Source organism: Megalobrama amblycephala, linkage group LG9 (assembly GCF_018812025.1).
Source record: "Megalobrama amblycephala isolate DHTTF-2021 linkage group LG9, ASM1881202v1, whole genome shotgun sequence".
NCBI classification, from domain to species: domain Eukaryota; kingdom Metazoa; phylum Chordata; class Actinopteri; order Cypriniformes; family Xenocyprididae; genus Megalobrama; species Megalobrama amblycephala.
Window position 1 is genome coordinate 40869523 of NC_063052.1, and position 23477 is coordinate 40892999.

General features: G+C 35.5%; 2 protein-coding genes across 9 annotated transcripts in view; one reads left to right on the forward strand and one right to left on the reverse strand.

The window, feature by feature from the left end:
* Positions 1–7215, forward strand: part of LOC125275929 — a 7322-nt gene extending 107 nt beyond the window's left edge. Inside the window, exons 1-2 of the mRNA XM_048203280.1 lie at positions 1–9; positions 3809–7215. The exon at positions 1–9 is cut by the window's left edge and continues 107 nt beyond it. Coding sequence (XP_048059237.1) covers positions 4262–5302 — 1041 coding nt within the window. The 5' untranslated portion in view covers positions 1–9; positions 3809–4261 and the 3' untranslated portion in view covers positions 5303–7215. The remainder of the gene's footprint in view (positions 10–3808) is intronic.
* A 389-nt stretch (positions 7216–7604) lies between these two features.
* Positions 7605–23477, reverse strand: part of LOC125275930 (RNA-binding motif, single-stranded-interacting protein 3-like) — a 51440-nt gene continuing 35567 nt past the window's right edge. For 4 of the 8 annotated variants that reach the window (XM_048203282.1, XM_048203284.1, XM_048203283.1 and 1 more), the window contains 3 exons: positions 21847–21936; positions 21497–21618; positions 18823–19818 (listed from right to left, as the gene is read on the reverse strand). In XM_048203282.1, coding sequence (XP_048059239.1) covers positions 19815–19818; positions 21497–21618; positions 21847–21936 — 216 coding nt within the window. In that variant the 3' untranslated portion in view covers positions 18823–19814. Of the gene's footprint in view, positions 8139–13752; positions 14178–14396; positions 14432–18822; positions 19819–21496; positions 21619–21846; positions 21937–23477 lie in introns of those variants that run through there. The other 4 variants (XR_007186540.1, XR_007186539.1, XM_048203285.1 and 1 more) reach the window with 4 other exon arrangements.

Here is a 23477-nt window from a genome sequence, read left to right on the forward strand (position 1 = left end):
TGAAAGCTGGTAAGCACACATAGACAGCATTTATGGGCATCATAGTCTCCAAACCTTGTGATTTGCTTACATAGACAACATTCTGGGTGTCATAGTCTAAAAACCTAGTGAGTAGCCTATGTAGACAACATTTTTAGGCATCATAGTCTCAAAATCTAGTGAATTTCCTACATATATAACATCTTTAGATGCCAGTCACAAAACCTATTGAATTCCTACATAGACAATATTCTGGCGGTCATAGTCTCAAAACCTAGTGAGATACCTATATAGACTGCATTTTAGTAGTCATTCTCAAAACCTAGTGAGTTTACTACATAACATTTTTAGGCCTCATAAAACATAGTGAGTGTCCTACATAGAAAACTGTTCTGGGCGTCAGTCTCAAAGCCTATTGAGTTGCCTACATAGAAAACATTTTTAGGTGCCATAGTCTCAAAACCTAGTGAATTGCCTATACATAATATTTTTAGGCCTCGTAGTCTAAAAACCTGGTGAGTTGCCTACCTAGACAACATTTTTAGGTATCATAGTCTCAAAACCTAGTGAGTTTCCTACAATGACAACTTTCTGGGTGTCATAGTCTCAAAACCTAGTGAGTTTCCTACAATGACAACTTTCTGGGTGTCATAGTCTCAAAACCTAGTGAGTTTCCTACATAGACAACTTTCTGGGTGTCATAGTCTAAAAATCTAGTGAGTAGCCTATGTAGACAGCATTTTTAGGCATCATAGTCTCAAAACCTTGTGAGTCTTCTACACAGACGACAACATTTTTAAGCATCATAGTCTCAAAACTTAGTGAGTGTCCTACATAGAAAACATGTTTAGGTATATTGTCTCAAAACCTAGTGAGTCTCCTACATAGACAACATTTTTAAGCATCATAGTCTCAAAACCTAGTGAGTTGCCTACCTAGACAACATTTTTAGGTATATTGTCTCAAAACCTAGTGAGTCTCCTACATAGACAGTATTTTTAGGCTTCATATTCTCAAAACCTAGTGAGTCTCCTACATAGACAACATTTTTAAGCATCATAGTCTCAAAACCTAGTGAGTTGCCTACATAACATTTTTAGGCCTCATAAAACCTATTGAGTGTCCTACATAGAAAACAATTTTAGGCCTCATAGTCTAAAAACCTGGTGAGCTGCCTACCTAGACAACATTTTTAGGTATTATAGTCTCAAAACCTAGTGAGTTTCCTACATAGACAACTTTCTGGTTGTCATAGTCTAAAAATCTAGTGAGTAGCCTATGTAGACAGCATTTTTAGGCATTATAGTCTCAAAACCTTGTGAGTTGCTTACATAGACAACATTCTGGGTGTCATAGTCTATGTAGACAGCATTTTTAGGCATCATAGTCTCAAAACCTAGTGAGTTGCCTGCATAACATTTTTAGGCCTCATAAAACCTATTGAATGTCCTACATAGAAAACATTTCTGGGCGTCAGTCTATTGAGTTGCCTACATAGAAAACATTTTTAGGTGCCATAGTCTCAAAACCTAGTGAGTTGCCTACCTACACATATCACTTTTAGGCCTCGTTGTCTCAAAACCTAGTGAGTTGCCTACCTAGACAACATTTTTAGGTATATTGTCTCAAAACCTAGTGAATCTCCTACATAGACAGTATTTTTTAGGCCTCATATTCTCAAAACCTAGTGATTGTTCTACATAGAAACATTTCTGGGCGTCCTACCTAGGCCTACCTATCTGGCTTATCTAGATTCCTACATGAAAAACATTTTTGGGCCACATAGAAACCTATAATGAGTTGCTATTTTTAGGTGCCATGGTCTAAAAATCTCATTTCTCACATAGACAACATTTCTGAACATCAAATGCATCATAGTCTTAAAACCTAGTAGGTTTCATTCATAGACAGCATTTTTTAGACATTTGTTCTCAAAATCTGCCTATTTAGACTGCATTTTTGAGCATGTGTCTCACATAGTGAGCTCTACACCTACACAGCATTTTTGAGCATCTCAAAACTTTGCAGACCGCCTACCTAGTAATAGATGAAACGCATTCTGTGAGCTGCCTAACTAGACAGCAATTCTGAGCTTAAGTATGTAGAAGTTTTGTAGCAGTCAAAGGCTATAATCTCACTAATTAAACCAAAAAATGCTATCTAGGTAGCACACTAGGTTTTGCCACAGACACTGAAGCATCATCGTCATGAGTGAGAAAAACAAAACAAGAAATGACATCAGAGCAACCACAATCTAGACCAAAGCATCTGCGTATAAAGAAAATAGTGCGCAAAAAAAACAATATAAGATCTTGTTTACTGAGAAATTGATCAATATCAAGTGAGTGTAAATGAGTTTGAATGCTTAAAATGAGGGTCAGAAAAATAAACTTATTTCAAAGGTAGAACAAGTTTATTTTTCTTGTTGAATTCTTATCATTTTGCATCTCAAGTAACTGTATCTTGATTTAAGAATGTTTATATTTGTGCTGGAAAAAATAAGACAAAAATCACTTTATGCAGTGCATGTTTTAAGCATATTGCACTTCATATCTCATGCAATTCTGCTTTTCAAATGAATGCAATTAGTTTTGATGATGTTTAGATGTTTAAACAAGATAAAACTGACTAAGAAAGATTGTTGCAGAAATCATGTGCCATAAGTGTAGAGTTTGGCAGGGTTTGGATGTTGTTTATCCTGTCCATCAGGACGACATTATTTAATTCTATTCCTGGAAATCAGTGCAGTGCTTGCAAAACGCATTATTCCATGGAAAGAGCCGTTCAGGAGCCGGAGAATGGTCGGGTTAGCTAGTCTAGACACTGTCTGACTCTTTTGCCACCTTTAACTGGAAGTGAAGCCGATTGCAAGAAGAAGAAAAAAACACATTTTTCTGCATCTGTTTTACATAATTTGCACTGGTTAAACATTCACAACTACATAATAAATAACAGTGTCTAGAACATGATTAAACCCAGCTGGGTTTGTTTATGAACTCAAACTGGACTGAGTTCTTTTGGTGAAGCTACAGCCTTCTTAAATATAAATATTTCAATGCAAAGATTATAGACTTGAACAGTTGCATGCAATGCACATTTCAGTGTCTGTGTCGTCTTGATGATTCCTCCAAACGTGTCTTATTGAGGTGTTACTGAACTGATGCTTGTGTTTTCGGCTATGAAGGATGTGCAGTAAATCTGTCACTGTTTTTTACTATAAGAGGCTTCATTAGCCATTATAAACGCAGTGTCTTTAGTCTCCAGACATCTATAAATCACACAGACTGTCTGCAGACTGACCAAAGTTCCCTAAACAGCGAGATGACAGTGACACAGTCTAAGTCTGTCATAGACTTGATGTGATCCAGTGACAAATTTAACAGTCTGAGAGTTTCATCACATCAGATCTCTGAAAGATATTCAGTTTTTTAGTAAACTAGATGTTTACCAGCATGTAAAATAACATCAACATGTTTTCTGCTTTTCATCAGCATCTGTTTTGTAGACTGACGTGCCAGTATTCAAAAACATTTGTGCACACTGGTCTCTGTGATTTATATCACATTATGGAAAAATGCTTTGGTAAATCATAATTATGGCATACTAAGTCATTATGAGATTAAAAAGTAAAAAATATGACATACTGTAAGGGAACACAGATGCGATGGCACAGGTGAGTAAAAGTGAATGACTCAAGCAGGTGAAATATAGTAATAGAGGATTATGTACAACAACAACCAAAGCAGATGAAGAATGATGACGCAAGTAGCACCACAGACTTCTAAATCACTATTGAACTGGATATTAACAATATCTCTTATCTTTACAGGTAGTAACCATCTGGAGGAAACAGGGATCCAGGAAGGAGGGAACACTGACGAATGGAGCATGGGGAGATCACACAGGTAAGTAGACTCAGGTAAGTAAGCATAGTGGACCATTCAGTCCTAGTTGAAGTAGTAGATGATATAGCAGTCCTAGATAGAGACGAGACCAGACAACCTCTGTGTGTGTGATGCTGGCTTATGTAGACAGGTTTGGTAATTTTGAAGTGAGTGCAGGTGATTACCAAGGAGGATTGTGGTGCACTGAGGTGACAGGCATAGTGACTGGTGATCCTGACAGTACTCCCCCCTTCCGGAAGCCACGACCTCATGCAAAACAGAAGGGAGGGAGGGCAGTTGTCCTGGAGCTGTGTCAAGTGACAGGCTGGTGAATAGGGATACACGGCCAGGTCAGGGAACCTCCAGGATGGCACCGGAAACCTAGGAATCTAGGGACCATGAAGGTCCAGGTAATTCAGGGAGCCATGGCGGTGCAGGTAGCTCAGGAGACCATGAAGGTGCAGGTAGCTCAGGGGACCATGGTGGTGCAGGTAGCTCAGGGGACCATGGTGGTGCAGGTATCTCAGAGGACCATGAAGGTGCAGGTATCTCAGAGGACCATGAAGGTGCAGGTATCTCAGAGGACCATGAAGGTGCAGGTAGCTCAGGAGACCATGAAGGTGCAGGTAGCTCAGGAGACCATGAAGGTGCAGGTAGCTCAGAGGACCATGAAGGTGCAGGTAGCTCAGGAGACCATGAAGGTGCAGGTAGCTCAGGAGACCATGAAGGTGCAGGTAGCTCAGGGGACCATGGTGGTGCAGGTAGCTCAGGGGACCATGAAGGTGCAGGTATCTCAGAGGACCATGGTGGTGCAGGTAGCTCAGAGGACTACGAAGGTGCAGGTAGCTCAGGGGACCATGGCGGTGCAGGTAGCTCAGAGGACCATGGCGGTGCAGGTAGCTCAGGGGACCATGGTGGTGCAGGTAGCTCAGGGGACCATGGCAGTGCAGGTAGCTCAGGGGACCATGGCGGTGCAGGTAGCTCAGGGGACCATGGCGGTGCAGGTATCTCAGAGGACCATGGCAGTGCAGGTAGCTCAGGGGACCATGGCAGTGCAGGTAGCTCAGGGGACCATGGCGGTGCAGGTAGCTCAGGGGACCATGGCAGTGCAGGTAGCTCAGGGGACCATGGTGGTGCAGGTAGCTCAGGGGACCATGGCGGTGCAGGTAGCTCAGGGGACCATGGCGGTGCAGGTATCTCAGAGGACCATGGTGGTGCAGGTAGCTCAGGGGACCATGGCGGTGCAGGTAGCTCAGGGGACCATGGCGGTGCAGGTAGCTCAGGGGACCATGGCGGTGCAGGTATCTCAGAGGACCATGGCAGTGCAGGTAGCTCAGGGGACCATGGCGGTGCAGGTGTCTCAGAGGACCATGGTGGTGCAGGTAGCTCAGGGGACCATGGCGGCATGGGTGGTTCAAGAATCATGGCGGTCTCCTTGACCACATCAAAGTAACTTGGGGAACAGAACATCATGGCGGATTCCGTAGCCGTGATGAAGATGCTAGTAACGGTCACTATAAACACAACGTAAGAACATGGACAGCAGGAGATCCTGGCAGACTCCGTGGCTGCGTCAAGGGAAATTGGGACACAGGAATTAGATTGGTCTCCAAGGCCACAACAAGGGAGTTTAAAGCACAGGGGATCAGATCGACCTCTGCAGCCATGATGATGGGACCTTGATCAGTCTCTGTGGCCATGATGAGGGAATATAGATTGGCCTCCTTGGCTACATCAGGGAAAGCAGGAAATTCGGGGACAACCTTCTTAGTCGTATCTGGGCAAACAGAAAACTCAGGGGTGATCTCTTTGATCACATCTTAACAAATAGGAAATTAGGTTGCAGTGGGCTCCAATGTAGATTCAGGAGTTAGAGTGGGATAATTTTGCATTTTTAATGTCATAATTTAAATTTAGTATGTCATAATTTTGATCTCATAAATATGACCATGAAGGTGCAGGTACCATGAGATCTGCCAGGATCTCCTGCTGTCCATGTTCTTATGTTGTGTTATGCCTGATCGGTGTATATATTGCCACATGTTTTGTGATTTACCAAAGCATGTGGCAAAATTGGGCTTCCATATAAACAACAGTGAACTTTGAACAACATATTTTCTTATTTCTTTTGATTTTGGGGTGAAATAAATAATATCTTTCTTAATTATATCCATCCAGTTACTGATGACGAACATCAACTCGAGAAACTCAAAAGCAAGTAGAAATACAGACATTAAAGTGAGAGATGATGAAAACAGAGATCATAATGCAGAAAACATGTTTCATGGCACATAAACCTGCGTGATATTCAGATTATGAGCAGTAAATTCTCCTCTTCACACTGACTCCAGTTCGCACACGTCATCAAAAACACACACATTTCATCGCATACACATTTAATCGCAACACAAGCATGTTATATGATTCAGAAGTTATTTGAGCAGAACAAACATGCACTAGAAGATTGTGCTGCTATTGTTAACTAAAACAAACTATTAAAAACATTTATCTAAAATATAACTAAAAGAAAATGGCAAGTGTTGCCTTGCTGCAACGCCTTAATGCAACGCAAGTCACTTTGGATAAAATCATCTGCAAAATGCATGAATGCAAACTTGACTTTGTTTGCATTCCTTATGTCTTTGATTATGAAATGACCACAAAGCGATCTGGATCCTGATGACAGAATGATTAGTAATAAGCTGATCTGCCGCTGACTTCCGTTGGATCAGCATAATCCCCCTCGCTGAGGTTTTACTTCCTAAATAATGTGGCGCTGTGGTTGATTTTGAGACTCCAGCGCTGAGACTGTCTGCCGTCCACATCAGTACTGAATCACTGACACTCAAAATAGTGTTAAAAACTACTGCAGACTATTTGTCACACATCAGCTCTACAAACGGCTCTCATCCACACCTCTGATCAAGGCCACATGCATCTCAATGTGATTTTCAACAAAATCATTAAACACAGTTACTAATATATATATATATATATATATATATATATATATATATATATATATACACAAACACACTGATCAGGCATGTGGTGATAATGCATTATCAGACATTATGAGCACTGACAGGTGAAATGAATAACACTGATTATCTCTTCATCACAGCACCTGTTAGTGGGTGGATATATTAGGCAGCAAGTGAACATTTTGTCCTCAAAGTTGATGTGTTAGAAAATGGGCAAGCGTAAGGATTTGATTGAGTTTGACAGGTGCCAAAGTGTGATGGCTAGACGACTGGGTCAGAGCATCTCCAAAACTGCAGCTTATGTGGGGTGTTCCCGGTCTATCAAAAGTGCTCCAAGGAAGGAACAGTGGAGAACCGGAGACAGGGTCATGGGCAGCCGAGGCTCATTGATGGCTGGCCCGTGTGGTCCGATCCAACAGACGAGCTACTATAGCTCAAATTGCTCAAGAAGTTAATGCTGGTTCTGATAGAAAGGTGTCAGAATACACAGTGCATCACAGTTTGTTGTGTATGGAGCTGCATAGCTGCAGACCAGTCAGGGTGCCCATGCTGACCTGTCCACCGCCGAAAGAGCCAACAGTGACACGTGAACATCAGAACTGGACCACGGAGCAATGTGGGATGTGTTGAACAAACAAGTCCGATCCATGGAGGATCCACTTCACAACTTACAGGACTTAAAGGATCTGCTGCTAACATCTTGGTGCAGATACCACAGCACACCTTCAGGGGTCTAGAGGAGTCCATGCCTCGACAGGTCAGGGCTGTTTTGGCAGAAAAAGGGGGACCAACACAATATTAGGAAGGTGGTCATAATGTTATGCCTGATCGGTGTATATATCTGATATATAATATAATATGTACAGTTTTGTGTACTTACAGGACATGTTTTTGCATTGGTTTATTGCAGTGTCAATTAGTACTATTACAGAAATCTGTTTTATTTATGTATGACAGATAAATATGCATCACATTAAGTTTATTAGTTTGTTTATGTTTAAACTGTGTATCCAAGCGAATGGAAATTTTATATGCAATTCAAATATATACATTTAGGTCTAAATGTTTGATTGAGTGTGTTTTTCTGTCTGTCTGATCTTCATTGTCCTCTCACTGATGCTATTATATAAACATTTGATCAAATACTGACACATAAATGTTTGTTTACCGTCTGACTCTCTCTCTCTCTCTCTCTCTCTCTGTGCTGATTTATGTCTCTCTGTCTCCATACTAAATTTTCTGTATTTTGACGTCTACTGCCATGGAAACCAGAACTGCATTTATGGAATGTCTAGAAACAGAGAGAGAGTGTGTTTGTACAGCATGTTATAACATGCACTACTGTATGTTCAGATCTAAATAAATATAGCTTCAACTATAACACACAGGTTTCACTCTACACTGTAAATCATTATCATCATTTTAAAGTTAGAAGACTGTAAAATGCTATGGTAAAAACCTGTTAATTGGTTTAAGTTCCCTTATTCTATACAGTGAACAACTGTAATAGATATATTGGGACATTTCATGTAACTTTACAGCAAAATACTGTTAAATAGAGGGCCGTACCCACCATTGAGGTCTCCGAGGTTTGGAGCTCTACTGAGGAGTAGAGGTTGTAAAGGTTGTGAAATAAATGCCTAATATTAGGCGGGCTTTATGTTCTCAGAAGTGCGGATTTCAGCGCGACACTTCAGATCATAAAAGTACGAGATATGATGCAAGTACTGTAGCTAAACTAGTTGCCAAACATTTAATATTTGACAGCTGTTATGATGGAAATGTTAATTAGTAATAATCAGGGATGCAAACTTAAAAACTTTTGTCTAATTTCACCATTTTTATTTGAAAACATAGGTTATCATTTACATGATTCGTGTAGGCCTAATGTAATGTCGATGTGAAGAGACGAAACATTAACCAAGTCGTTTTCATCATATTAGGCGTAAGATTAATAAGGAATGTGCACATATTTTGAATTAATTTAATAAGTTACTTAGTTGCCAAGCTTTCCTGGTAGCCTTCAGTAAATTCACTTGTCTAAGAATATGATTCATAAAACATACATCAGTTGACCCTGTGTTTATGACCCAGCTAACACATGGCGTACCAGTTACATAATTTAGTGATACTTTTCAATAATTTCATGACTTATTAACTGATAATGTAATACAGCACACACTACGAACACAGTATAACGGCTGACAGGACAGGAAAGCTCATTTTTCTGAGGAGAGAGACTTTTTAATTCGTAACAAATTTACGAAAATAAGGTTAGAATAATGACATTTCATCTGACGGCAGATACTGAAGGTATGTTTACACGTCAGTGATGTACTAAAAACAGTAAAGCTTTTCCTTTGTGTTTTTTATGTAACGATGGCAATGATATAAAAAAATCCCAGTTCACACAGACCCGTGAAAATGTTTAAAAACGCTGTATTTTGCTGCCAGGCCAGTCGATGGCGATGTCACTTTGTAAAGAAACACAGACGTCTATAGACTAAACACGTGATATCACCATTTTCACAAATTCACATTTTGTAGTTTTACACAGAGATGATGATGGTATTGTTTTAAAAAACTTTAAAAAACTTTTTTGTTTTAAAAAAGTTTGCATTTTCAAATGTGTAAGTTTGCATTTTGCCCCCAAAACGCCGTTGTTGTGTAAATGAATGGTCAAAATGCATAAAAAGTTTTCCCTTTTTAGTTGAAAACAGTGTCATGTGAACGGCCCCTGAATCAGGACGTTTTTCTCAGGCACTCTTTACTTAAATTGAGTCTAACAGAAGTCAACAGCTTTCACACACGTCTTTCAAAATAAAAGTCTCGATTGAGAAAAAAACGTTGTTTCATTGATTGAACAGTCTGCAACCCACCAGTTGAGAAACACTGATTTACACGACAACAGCATTTTGGAAGCATGAAAATGCAAAGTTTAGAAAACAGCATCGCCAACTACTGGCCTGGCAGCAGAATACAGCATTTTTTTCGCGGATCCATGTGAATGGGGATCATTTTGACAATATTGTCATTAAACATTTTTTCAGTTTTGAGCACATCATTGTCATGTAAACGTACCGTAAGATTCATCATGTTCTTCTCTTTATCACCTGTGTTATTAAAGTAGTTGTCAGTAGCCTATATTATAAAGGTAAAAACAGATTTTAGTAATTTGGTATATTAACATTATTTCAGTTAATGAAATATACAATGTTCGTTTACCATAAATTTAAGCTCAATCTATAAAACTTAAAATGTTCTTTGCTAGTTTTTATGGTAAAGTTATGGCAACCACAGTTGGCTTTTTTTCTGTAAATGTAACAGATTCATAGTTTTACACAACAAAAAAACAGAAAATGGAAATATTTTTTAATGACAACATTGTCAGAATGATCCCTGTTCACATGGATCCATGAAAACGACTAAAAATGCTGTATTCTGCTGCCAGGCCAGTAGTTGGCGACGTCACTTTGTAAAAAAACACTGATGGTATCATTTTCAAAAGCATGCACTTCATGCCCCCAAAACGCTATTGTCGTGTAAATCGGTGTTTCTCAACTGCTGGGTCGCGGACTATGCAATCAAAGAATTTTATTTTATTTTTTCTGAATCAAGACTTTTATTTTGAAAGATGTGCGTGAAATCTGTTGACTGTTCTGTCAGATGCATTTCAAGCTGCAGTCCGTAACTTTTGGCCCTCGTGGATAATAAACAGAACTTGTTCGTCTTGTAGAAGAACATTGTAGCCGGAGCTACTTCTCTCTGTTTATGTCTATGACGACTATTGCGTGACGCAGGTACTGTGCTACTCCACAGCGGTGCCGACCAGAACCGGTCTAAAAACCAGTCTTAAAGGGTTAGTTCACCCAAAAATGAAAATTATGTCATTAATGACTCACCCTCATGTCGTTCCAAACCCGTAAGACCTTCATTCATCTTCAGAACACAGTTTAAGATATTTTAGATTTAGTCCGAGAGCTTTCTGTCCCTCCATTGAAAATGTATGTACGGTATACTGTCCATGTCCAGAAAGGTAATAAAAACATCATCAAAGTAGTCCATGTGACAGTGGTGGGTTAGTTAGAAGTTTTTGAAGCATCGAAAATACATTTTGGTCCAAAAATAACAAAAACTACGACTTTTTTCGGCATTGTATTCTCTTCCGGAATCCTTTCCATTGAATTGATTCCATTGAACTGATTCCATTGAATTGATTCCATTGAACTGATTCCATTGAACTGATTCCATTGAATTGATTCCATTGAATCCTTTCATCTGTCGGCGTTGGTAATGCACTTTTACGTCGCCATTTTAAAAAAATATAGCAATACCAAAATACAAACAATGTAGAATAGCTTGAATACAGCGTGCGTCTCCCTCAGACTGAAAACGAAGCTCAGGCGCACCGGATAACACGTCAGCAGCGTCTTACGTCAGCATCGTCACTGCGGAGTCGTGATCTACACTCCGGAGCAGAAGGGGGCGGTAATGCACCAATAAGCTGGATGCCAACCGCCGTAAAACAGGAAAGAAGAAGAAGCGGAGTCGTGAATGCGGATTGACAACAGACCCGGAAGAGAAGACAATGCTGAATAAAGTCGTAGTTTTTGTTATTTTTGGACCAAAATGTATTTTCGATGCTTCAAAATGTCGCAGATGTCCTAATCGCCAAAAACAACCATGGCGACGTAAAAGTGCATTACCAGCGCCGACAGATGAAAGGATTCAATGGAATCAGTTCAATGGAATCAATTCAATGGAATCAGTTCAATGGAATCAATTCAATGGAATCAGTTCAATGGAATCAATTCAATGGAATCAATTCAATGGAAAGGATTCCAGAGGAGAAGACAATGCTGAATAAAGCCGTAGTTTTTGTTATTGTTGGACCAAAATGTATTTTCGATGCTTCAAAATGTCGCGGATGTCCTAATCGCCAAAAACAACCATGGCGACGTAAAAGTGCATTACCAACGCCGACAGATGAAAGGATTCAATGGAATCAATTCAATGGAATCAGTTCAATGGAATCAATTCAATGGAATCAATTCAATGGAATCAGTTCAATGGAATCAATTCAATGGAATCAGTTCAATGGAATCAATTCAATGGAAAGGATTCCGGAAGAGAAGACAATGCTGAATAAAGCCGTAGTTTTTGTTATTTTTGGACCAAAATGTATTTTTGATGCTTCAAAATGTCGCGGATGTCCTAATTGCCAAAAACAACCACGACGACGTAAAAGTGCATTACCAACGCAGACAGATGAAAGGATTCAATGGAATCAATTCAATGGAATCAGTAAAATGGAATCAATTCAATGGAAAGGATTCCAGAAGAGAAGACAATGCTGAATAAAGTCATAGTTTTTGTTATTTTTGGACCAAAATGTATTTTCGATGCTTCAAAATGTCGCGGATGTCCTAATTGCCAAAAACAACCACGACGACGTAAAAGTGCATTACCAGCGCCGACAGATGAAAGGATTCAATGGAATCAATTCAATGGAATCAATTCAATGGAAAGGATTCCAGAAGAGAAGACAATGCTGAATAAAGTCATAGTTTTGTTATTTTTGGACCAAAATGTATTTTCGATGCTTCAAAATGTCGCGGATGTCCTAATTGCCAAAAACAACCACGACGACGTAAAAGTGCATTACCAGCGCCGACAGATGAAAGGATTCAATGGAATCAGTTCAATGGAATCAATTCAATGGAAAGGATTCCAGAAGAGAAGACAATGCTGAATAAAGTCATAGTTTTTGTTATTTTTGGACCAAAATGTATTTTCGATGCTTCAAAATGTCGCGGATGTCCTAATTGCCAAAAACAACCACGACGACGTAAAAGTGCATTACCAGCGCCGACAGATGAAAGGATTCAATGGAATCAATTCAATGGAATCAATTCAATGGAAAGGATTCCAGAAGAGAAGACAATGCTGAATAAAGTCATAGTTTTGTTATTTTTGGACCAAAATGTATTTTCGATGCTTCAAAATGTCGCGGATGTCCTAATTGCCAAAAACAACCACGACGACGTAAAAGTGCATTACCAGCGCCGACAGATGAAAGGATTCAATGGAATCAGTTCAATGGAATCAATTCAATGGAAAGGATTCCAGAAGAGAAGACAATGCTGAATAAAGTCATAGTTTTTGTTATTTTTGGACCAAAATGTATTTTCGATGCTTCAACAAATTCTAACTAACCCACTGATGTCACATGGACTACTTTGATGATGTTTTTATTACCTTCCTGGACATGGACAGTCTACCGTACATACATTTTCAATGGAGGGACAGAAAGCTCTCGGACTAAATCTAAAATATCTTAAACTGTGTTCTGAAGATGAACGGAGGTCTTACGGGTTTGGAACGACATGAGGGTGAGACATTAATGACATAATTTTCATTTTTGGGTGAACTAACACTTTAAGTGTTCATAATTATATAATTATAAGTGTGATTCAGGATAAGACAAAAACACAGTTCGGAAAATGGATTCATGTTGTACATTCACATAATATAGTTTTTGTAAATGTTGAAAGTTACGGGCAGCAGCTTTAAGTAAAGAGTGTTTTAGTGTGACCATCTCACAGATGCAACCTTAACAAAACCTCCAACCAACCCGTCACACAAACCTGCTTGTATCAGGAGATTTAAAGCAGATTTTGCTGATTCGAATCTTTCCCACAGCAGCTCTTAACTACTGTCTTCCTAATTGGTCTGTTTTTTTTGTTTTTTTTTAGGTAAAATCATAAAATTCCTTGAAACATGATGAATCTGTCTGCATAAGAAATTAAGACATGTTTCCACACATTACATATTTAATAGGAGTGTATTTAATCTTGCTGCACTGGCAGATTTTGTTAAAGACAAGTGAATCTGAAAGTGCAATATGACAAAACACACTTATATTCATGATGCAATCTCTCTTAAATATGCTGTTCAGTCAATCTATCCTGTTTCAATGATATTTCAACTGAAAAACAAGGATTTTTTTCAATTATAAGTCTCTTTTCATTATGTTTCAGTATATTTGAGGAATATTTGACTATCGAAATCTGATTTTCATCATTTGAAATGGATGGTTATTCTTTGCATTCTGTGACTTCTTCTTTGAAACGTATTAAAGAGCCTCTGAGAGACGCATCTTCTTGTGCAAAAGCTCACAATTTACCCATGATTCTCCATCTCTCAGCTGTTTTCTGATCCAGCAGGAGAAAATGGTGCATCTGGACACTTCATAAAGTAACATCACCCTCTCCTCAATCCTTCAAGCACAAACGCTGCACTTACAGTCTTTCAGAGCAGGAATCAGGCTCTGTGAGAGACAACACATTATGACAATCAGTACAACTATGAGAACAATGTTGCGCAACTATTGACACACTCACACAATAATTCAGTTTCGATATCAGATCATGTAAAAACAGATGTTTTACAGAAAACTGAACAGTGTTTCATCAGTTCCCATAAACACACACACACACACAGTTTCTATGGTTTTAGTAAACAACAACTGTTCTGATCTGGTACTTACAGTCTCATTTCTGTGTATCTGAAGATCCAAATGATCTGAAATGAGACAGAATTTAAACACACACACACTGTATATATGCAATAAAATCATTTTACACACATTCAAATGGCCTGGATATGTATTTACATCTGTCATACGAGTTACACAACAGTCGAGATCAGAACCGTCTGTGATCCAGATACAAGTCAAACAAGAGCGCGTCTGATGTTCATTACGTCCAGACAGGTTTATTTTATTTGCAGAGCTCTTTCACAACACGCACTGCTCAAAGACGCACAGACAATCCCTCATAAAGACCAGCAAAACAAAAGATGTTTCTTGTTGAAAGTGAAGTTTGAGGAGAAAACAAACAGCTGATTTGAGTCCTTCAAAAGAGCCGAAACATGTTTGAATCTATTTGTGAGGGACATTTTCAAACATTTGGCCTTGTAACCAAACACGTACAGAAACACAGACATGAACCGTCTAAACCAGGGGTCGTCAAATAGCAGACTCCAATTTTGGTCATATAATGACATCATTTTAGTTTGTGTCCACATCATTAAGTTTGATCAACTTTAATAAATCTTTAAATTTGTAATTTAATCTAATCAGATACACACACACACCTCATAAAGGTCTGAAAGAGACTGGGGCAAGTTGTCACACTGTTTAACTATAGTCAGTATTTCTCAGTGTAGGTTTATTTTTTGACACAACCGTAACGTCATGACCTATGAAAAGCTTTTGAACAGTTCAAATTGTAGGTTTTCTAGTTTTAAAATAAATCGATTTGACTAGCGTCATTCAACATAGTTGTTTCATTCTCATAATTATTACTCTCGCCTCTGAAAATAACAGAACAGAATGAATCATCTTGAACCCGATCTCTGCTGGGTCCTGCTCAAGATTTTCTGCTTAAAATCCCCCCTAAAACTTGTGTGTATTTGTGTTTCTCCCCGCACTGATGTGTATGTGTTGAACTCCAGAAGAACCGCGTCTGATCGACGTTGCGCTTCGACTCCGGTTACGCAAGCGACTGATTTCACACTCATTCACTTTCCGATTAATCACCGCAAACATCTGCGTCTCCAACAACAGAGATGAATCCGTCACACTTTGGACTGTTTTTAAAAACAGAATTATTGGCTTTAAAAGCTAATAATTAAATAATAAAATGTTAAATTAAAATAAATAATAATAATAAAACACTAAAATTTAAATTAATTATAAGTGTAAATTATTAGCTTTAAAAGCTGATAATTAAATAATGAAAATGTAAAATTAGAATAAAAAAACAATCAAAATAACACTAAAATTAAAACATAAAAAAGTAAAATTAAAATAATAATAAAATAAATCTTACTAAAAATAAAACACTTAAATTAAAACATAAAAATGTAAAATTAAAATATGAATAAAATAAAATATCTTACTAAAAATAAAACCATAAAAAAGTAAATATTTTCTTACAATAAAAACTATTAAAACAAAACACTTACTAAAAATTAAAACATAAAAATGTAAAATTAAAATAATAATAAAATAAACAAATCTGACTAAAAATAAAACCATAAAAATGTAAAAACAAATTTACAATAAAAACAGTTGACATAAAACACTTACTAAAAATTAATAAAAATGTAAAATTAAAATAATAATAATAAAATAAACAAATCTGACTAAAAATAAAACCATAAAAATGTAAAAAAAAAAATACAATAAAAACAGTTGACATAAAACACTTACTAAAAATTAAATAATAAAAAATGACATAAAAAATAAAAATGATACTAAAAATGTACTAAAAATAAAACCATGAAAATGTAAAAATAAAATTATTTTACAATAAAAACAATTAAAATAAAACACTAAAATGAATTAAATCATAAAAATGTAAAATAAAAAAAATATTTTAAAATAAAAACTATAAAATAAAACACTAATACTCATTTTAAAATTAAAATTATAAAAAAAAGTATAAAATTTATATATTTATAAATGTATTATATTTATAAAAATGACTAAAATATGAAATATTTTATTTGAAATAAATAAAAATAAATAAAATTTAAAAAAGAAAATGTAATATATAATAATATTTATATTATTATAAAATATTATTATATATATTAATATAATATTTTATTTTAAATGATTAAAATTCTAATTCTAAGGTGGTGGCATATGAAAAAATAATCACATTAACTAAACCGCTTTAACATTCGGACTTGGATGTGAAGAAAATTACTGTAGATGCAGAAGATGAGCTGAAGAAAACGTCCTGGATGGTGTCAGAGAGTTCAGACGGCGACTCAAATGACGTCCTGACATTCGTTTAACTTTGTTTAATGTTCAGTGTCACTGAGAGAATAAAAACGCTGTGGTTCTCAGCAGCAGGTGAGTCGCTCATCATCAGAAAAGCTGTACGACGCCACAGATGGCGAGTGTGCGTTTGCGTTTGGTAAAGGACACGAGCGCTGAGGCGGGCGAAACGTCGCTCTGAATGAATCAGTCAGCGTGTTGGAGCGCTCAACACCTGCTCGACCCCGCGGGAACCTGGAGAAGGGCACGGGGTGAGTCGGGAGCTGTTTCTCATCAGCATGGGTTTGGTGGAGGTCACCTTACGTGAAGATCCTGCAGAACCAGAAAACCCGGAGAAAACTTCAGCAGATATTGCTCTGTTCGCAGCCCTGAGGCATCAAACACTGTGACAATGGCTTTCTTGTAGATCAGAACTTCACATGTGGCTGCGGCACAAATCACATTCCTCTCCTGCTGCAGTCTGCAAGTGTGGACTTGACCGATGTGCATACTTCTGAGTGTGTGATAAAACACAGAAGGTCATGAGGGGGTCTGAGAGTTGATGAACAGGTAATAATGACTTAATTGTGAAAATGTAAAATCTAAATAAATCTTAAAAAAAAAAAAAGTCAAAATAAAACCCTACCTAAAATTATATCATAAAAACATATCAAAACAAAACACTTAAACATTTTAAATTAATTTTAAAATCAATCGAAATAAACACTAAAAATTAATTAAATCGTAAACTTAAAGTTAAAATAAATAAATTTTAAAATAAAAACAACATCAAAATAAAAACTAAAAATTAAATCATATAAATGTAAATTAAAATAAATCAATTTTAAAATAAAAAATTGAAATAAACAATAAAAATTAAATCATATAATGTAAAATTAAAATAAATAAGTTTAAAATAAAAATAATAAAAATAAACACTAAAAATTAATAAAATAAAATAATGTAAAATTAAAATAAATAATTTTAAAATAAATATAATTGAAATAAACACTAAAAATTGATTAAATCATAAAAATGTGAAATTAAAATAAATCAATTTTAAAATAAAAACAAATCAAAATAAACGATAAAAATGAAATCATATAAACGTAAAATTAAAATAAATCAATTTTAAAATAAAACAAATCAAAATAAAACACGAAATTATAAAACTAAAATTAAAATATAATTGAAATAAACACTAAAAATTAAATCAAATGAAAATAAATCAATAATTTAAAAATAAAACAAATCAAAATAAAACACTAAAATGAAATTATAAAACTAAAATAAAATTTTTAAAATGAAAATAATTGAAATAAACACTAAAACTTAATTAAATCATATAAACGTGAAATTAAATCAATTTTAAAAAACAAATCAAAATAAACAATAAAAATTAAATCATATAAATGTAAAATTAAAATAAATCAATTTTAAAATAAAACAAATCAAAAAACCCTAAAAACGAAGTCATAAAACTGTAAAATAAAAAAAATAATTTTAAAATAAAAACAAATCAAAATAAAACACTTTCAACAAGAACTAAAAATTAAATAATAAAAATGTAGGATTAAAATAAATAATTTAAAAATAAAAGCAATCCAAATCAAACACTTAGTAATAATTTATAAAATCATAAAAATGTAAAATTAAATTAAAATATTTTTTAAATCAAGTAAAATTTAATTAAATCATAAAATGATCAAATAAAATAAATAATTTAAAAACAACAAATCAAAATAAACCTTTTGTGACCATTAAACGTCACCAGAGAACCATAAACATTATAATGTGTTGTTAAATTATTTAAATCTATTATTTAAAGGGACTTTAAGTCATTTAGTTTAAATGGGGTCGTCTGACAGAAGTTTGAGAATCCCTAAGATGTTTCTCATGTTCCCGTCAGTCTAACTACAGTTGGTGTCCTCCTGCTAACACATGTAGAGATGTTGTTCACTGACAGCGGCTCTTAATGGAAGGCAGTGTTCAGTGATGGTCCTGTGGGAAGACAAACTGAGCCGTCAGGCCTCGCTGAACGAGCTCGAGTCGTCTAAAGAGAGACGCTGCATCACCAGCTCTGGGTCGAGATGTTTCAGCGAGGGTTAATGAAGAAGAAGAAGAAGAAGCAACATGAACACCGTCTGATCACATGTCTCATTTACTGCTCAAATGCGCTCATGATTGTACATAAATTATATAAAACAATAATCATTTGTTTACCACAATAAAAATATTCAAATAAAAACCATAATAATAAAAAACAACAATAGCAGCTCTAGAAACATCATCATCATCATCATCATCATCATCATCATCATCGACATATTCAGAGCGAAAGAGCCAAACTGCTTGAGAAGTTTCTTCATCTTTGGTTTAGAAACGACCGCCGTTCCTTCACAACGACACAAAACTACTGCAACTACTTCTGCTATTGCTTCAGACGGATTCACACTACCTGCGTCCGCTCCTTCACGCTTTTAATCCTTTTATCCTAATTATTATATGAAGTGCGTCAAGCAAAGCAGGCTAAAACATTAACGTCGATTAAAAATGTCAAATCTAAAGTGTAAAATGATCACAAATTAAAAAAGCATGTTCATAAACTGCAGCAAACTGCTGTACTTGTTTTCCTCTTTGTGAAAGGTAATGTAAGTAAAAATGCAATCCAGTCAGGAAAATTATAATGACCTCGTTATCCTTCAAATGAAGAAAATGTGATACGAGGATTCAGTTCTGCCATGATTTACACACACAAATACAGCGTCTTAAGATGGATTCAAATTAAGGCAAGAGATGTTTTTGTAAATTCCAACATTTGACAGAAGAAAATCAACAGAAGATGAAGATGTGATAGCTTAATATCTGAGGAAGACGGTCCGTGTTCTTCTTATAATTCTACATCGTATCCGCATCTATCCACACTCCAGTCCGACAGACATAAAAGAAAATCATGAAATAATCCTCATCACCTCCTAAAGTCCTTCAGCGGCTTTAGTCCAGGAGGAAATGAGTCCAGTCTGTGTGTTTGGTGCTGAGGTCACCTGAAGTCCATCGTGAGTCCATGTTTTCAGTGCAGAGCGTCTGATCCTCCATCGGAAGAGAGAGATGACCAACATTCAGCTCTTCAGGACGCTATCTGACAACAACACAGAGACACAGACGTGATCAATGCATCTACAGCGCTCAAAAAACATGTAAAAATGAAAATGTAATATGAATTTCCCATGCATTCGCCTGCAAAGCCAATGTAAATAAACATCAGTCTAGCAAAGCACAAAACATCAGCCAAATGAGAATAAATTAACTCATTTAAACTCTTTACAGTAATGTTCATTAAAATTACTTAATGCATTATGTATTATGAACAGGTCAAGTCAAATTTTATTTATACAGCACAAATTCAACACAATCGTAGTTGATCCAAAGTGCTTTACAGTAAATCAGAATTTAAAATAGAAAAGGAAGGAGGAAAAAACTGATAAAAACTATCAATTATCAAAATGAATCATAAGGTATCATAAACTAAATGGACAATATGTTTACACTTTTTATTAAGATATTGCAATATATCAGTGCATTATAAAAACCATTACAGCATTTATTTAAATTATTAATATATTAATATTAATTTCTAGCTGTACTAACACATTTTTACATTTCAAGTTTGCATATGTATTAATTAATTTAATAGTATATCTCATACATAGATTGATTTCCAATGCATTAAATGATGCATTAACGAAATACACTAAAATTAATTAAATCTTGAAAATGTAAAATTAAAAAAAACCAAATCAAAATAAAACACTTAAAATTAAATCATAAAAATGTAATAAATAAAATAATAAAAATTAATTATTAAAATGAATGGAAATTAACTAAATACACTAAATATACTAAATATTAGTTGTATTATATACAACTAAATACATTATTTAAATCTTGAAAATGTAAAAGATATTTTTTAAATAATTAAAAAATGATTTTAAAATATTTTTTAAATAATTTTTAAAATGAAAAATCAAATAGAACACTTAAAATGAAATCATAAAAGTCTAATAAAAATAATCGAAATACACTAAAATGAAATCATAAAAATGTCAAATTAAAACTAATAATTTAAAAATAAAAACAAATCAAATAAAACACTTAAAATGAAATCATAACATGTAATAAAAACAAAAACAACTGAAATACAATAAAATTAATTAAATCTTAAAAATGTAAAAATAAAATAAATTAATGCACATTACAAATATAAAAGACCTGTAAGGTAATTAGGCTGTAAGGTACATTAAATTAATTTATTAATGTATAATATTAATGTTAATTTAATTAAGTTTGTATATTTAATTATTTTAATAGTATATTTTTATATCTAGATTAATGATTCCTAATGCATTAAAGGATGCGTTAACTAATGTTAACAATTATATTTAAGTGTTGATCATATTATAAAAATATAATATTAATGTTAATTTCTACATATACTGACAGTTTTGTTACATTTCAAGTCAGTATATACAATTAATTTTACAGTATATTTGTATATCTACATTAATGATTCGACTAACGTTGATTATTTTATTTTAATTTTGATCATTTAGAAAAATTCTATAAATATAAAAATAATAAAATATAATGTTAATTTCAGTTTAGAAACTAACTATTTTAGTTTTTATTAAAAAATATAAAAAGTCATCAGGTTGTAAGTGTTCTTATGGGGTTGACAGCTGGTTTTGTCTATGTTCAGTAAGTTGACTGTAGGTTGATGTTAACTATGTAGTGTGCAGTGAACAGAATCTAGTGCGCACTTGGACTGGTAGGAGCAGGGTTGAATATGGTCACTGGTTTCCACGGTGATCTGTTGCTGTGCTACGTGGACGTCCTGTGATGAGGGAGCCACCGTCTGCGGAGGAGCTTCTGATACTACACCCTGAGGACAGGAAGTGACATCATCATTCAGGAAATGCACAGGCAGGGACAGGTATTTTGGGCTGCACAAATCAAGATATGGCTTAGTGCGATAATAAAATAGTAAAGGCTGCACAATTTTTTATCAGAAAAATCAATTGGTTATTTTTCTGAAAATTGAGAAGAAGGGTCTGGATCTCTATTAGTTCTATATTTAACACACACTGCTAATGAAATGCATGTGATTTACCTCTACAGGAAGTGCTGACGGAGGGAGCGGTGTTAACTGATGGATGAATGTTCCTTGCATAGGAGCCACAGCAGCTGGAGCAGTCATGTACTGAAACACACACAGACACACATGCAGTTCTCCTGCTGTCCTGCAGAGGGCGCTGACTGATCGAGAGCTTCAGATCAAGCAGTTCTTCCTGTGTGTGTGTGTGTGTGTGTGTGTGTGTGTATAAAGGATGGATCAGAGAGCAGTGCTAATGAGTGGAGTTAAAGGGCGTGGTCACGGGTGATTAACTTCCTGTACCGGAGCACAGAGTAAACTACATCAGTGTCACAGCACTGAAGACTGACTGTACATCACTCGATGAGCTCTCTCTCTCTCACACACACACCACACACACACACACAACCTGTTTTACCTGCTTTCTACTTTTCACAAGTTTTGTGATAAGTTTTCTGTATGTTTCTCAGGTTTAAAGCCCGTCATACTGACACATGACATGATAAACTGTTATCATTCAGATCCTGTAGTGAACATTCATGTATTTCTGCATCAGCGTTTTTCATCTGAAATACTGAAGAGAATGTTAAAACGAAGTCTCTGATGGAGTGTTTATCATCTGAAGGGTTGTAGTTCACACACACAGACGGGGCAGATGGTGTGTGTTTGACGACAGAGAGGGTTCAGCGGGGTGTCTTGAGACAGAATATGTGAACCAGGTTCTAAATGATCTTGCACACACACACACACACACAACACATTAAACACACTCCCATCCATGCATTAACCCTAAACACCACCAATTATTTCTAGATGCAGGCACTGGTCGAGAGGTACGCTTTCTTTTCTCACAGATCATAGATGTGGGAGCCGATCTTGTATACAGTTCGTTATAGTCGAACTATATATAGTAGGTATATAGTCCCATATGTAGTCTGGTATATAGACCTGTATAAAGTTCTCTATATAGGCCTGTACAAATTCCTGTATATAGTTCAGTATATAGTCGTGTGTATAGTCCTCTATATAGTCCGGTATATAGACCTGTATAAAGTTCTCTATATAGGCCTGTATAAATTCCTGTATATAGTCCTGTGTATAGTCCTCTATATAGTCCGGTATATACACTGCGTTCCAAATTATTATGCAAGAGACAAATCAGTAAGATTTCTGTACAATAAACATTCAGATTTTAGTTTTTCTAAGAAAATGTTTGTTTGTTTATTTATCCATGTCTTTAGATAACTGGTATCAATCTCAGACAAAATAATTTGCCAGATCTATGGAAACCCTAATTAGAGGTTGTTCCACATTATTAATAAGCCTTTATCTGACCGAGTTCTGCTGTGCTCTAAATCACTCACAAATCTTATGATAATTCGATAATCTCCATTAAGTTTCACACAATATTAGTTGTTTTCATGCCTTTTGCACAACATTGCACCATTTCATGCTTTTCATCTTCAGAAAGATCTTTCTTCCTTCCCATATTGCATGAGAACTGTGACTTGCTTAATAATGTGGAACAACCTCTAAGTAGGGTTTCCATAGACCTGGCAAATTATTTTGTCTGAGATTGATACAGTTATCTAAAAAGACATGGATAAATAAACAAACAAAACTAAAATCTGAATGTTTATTGTACTGAA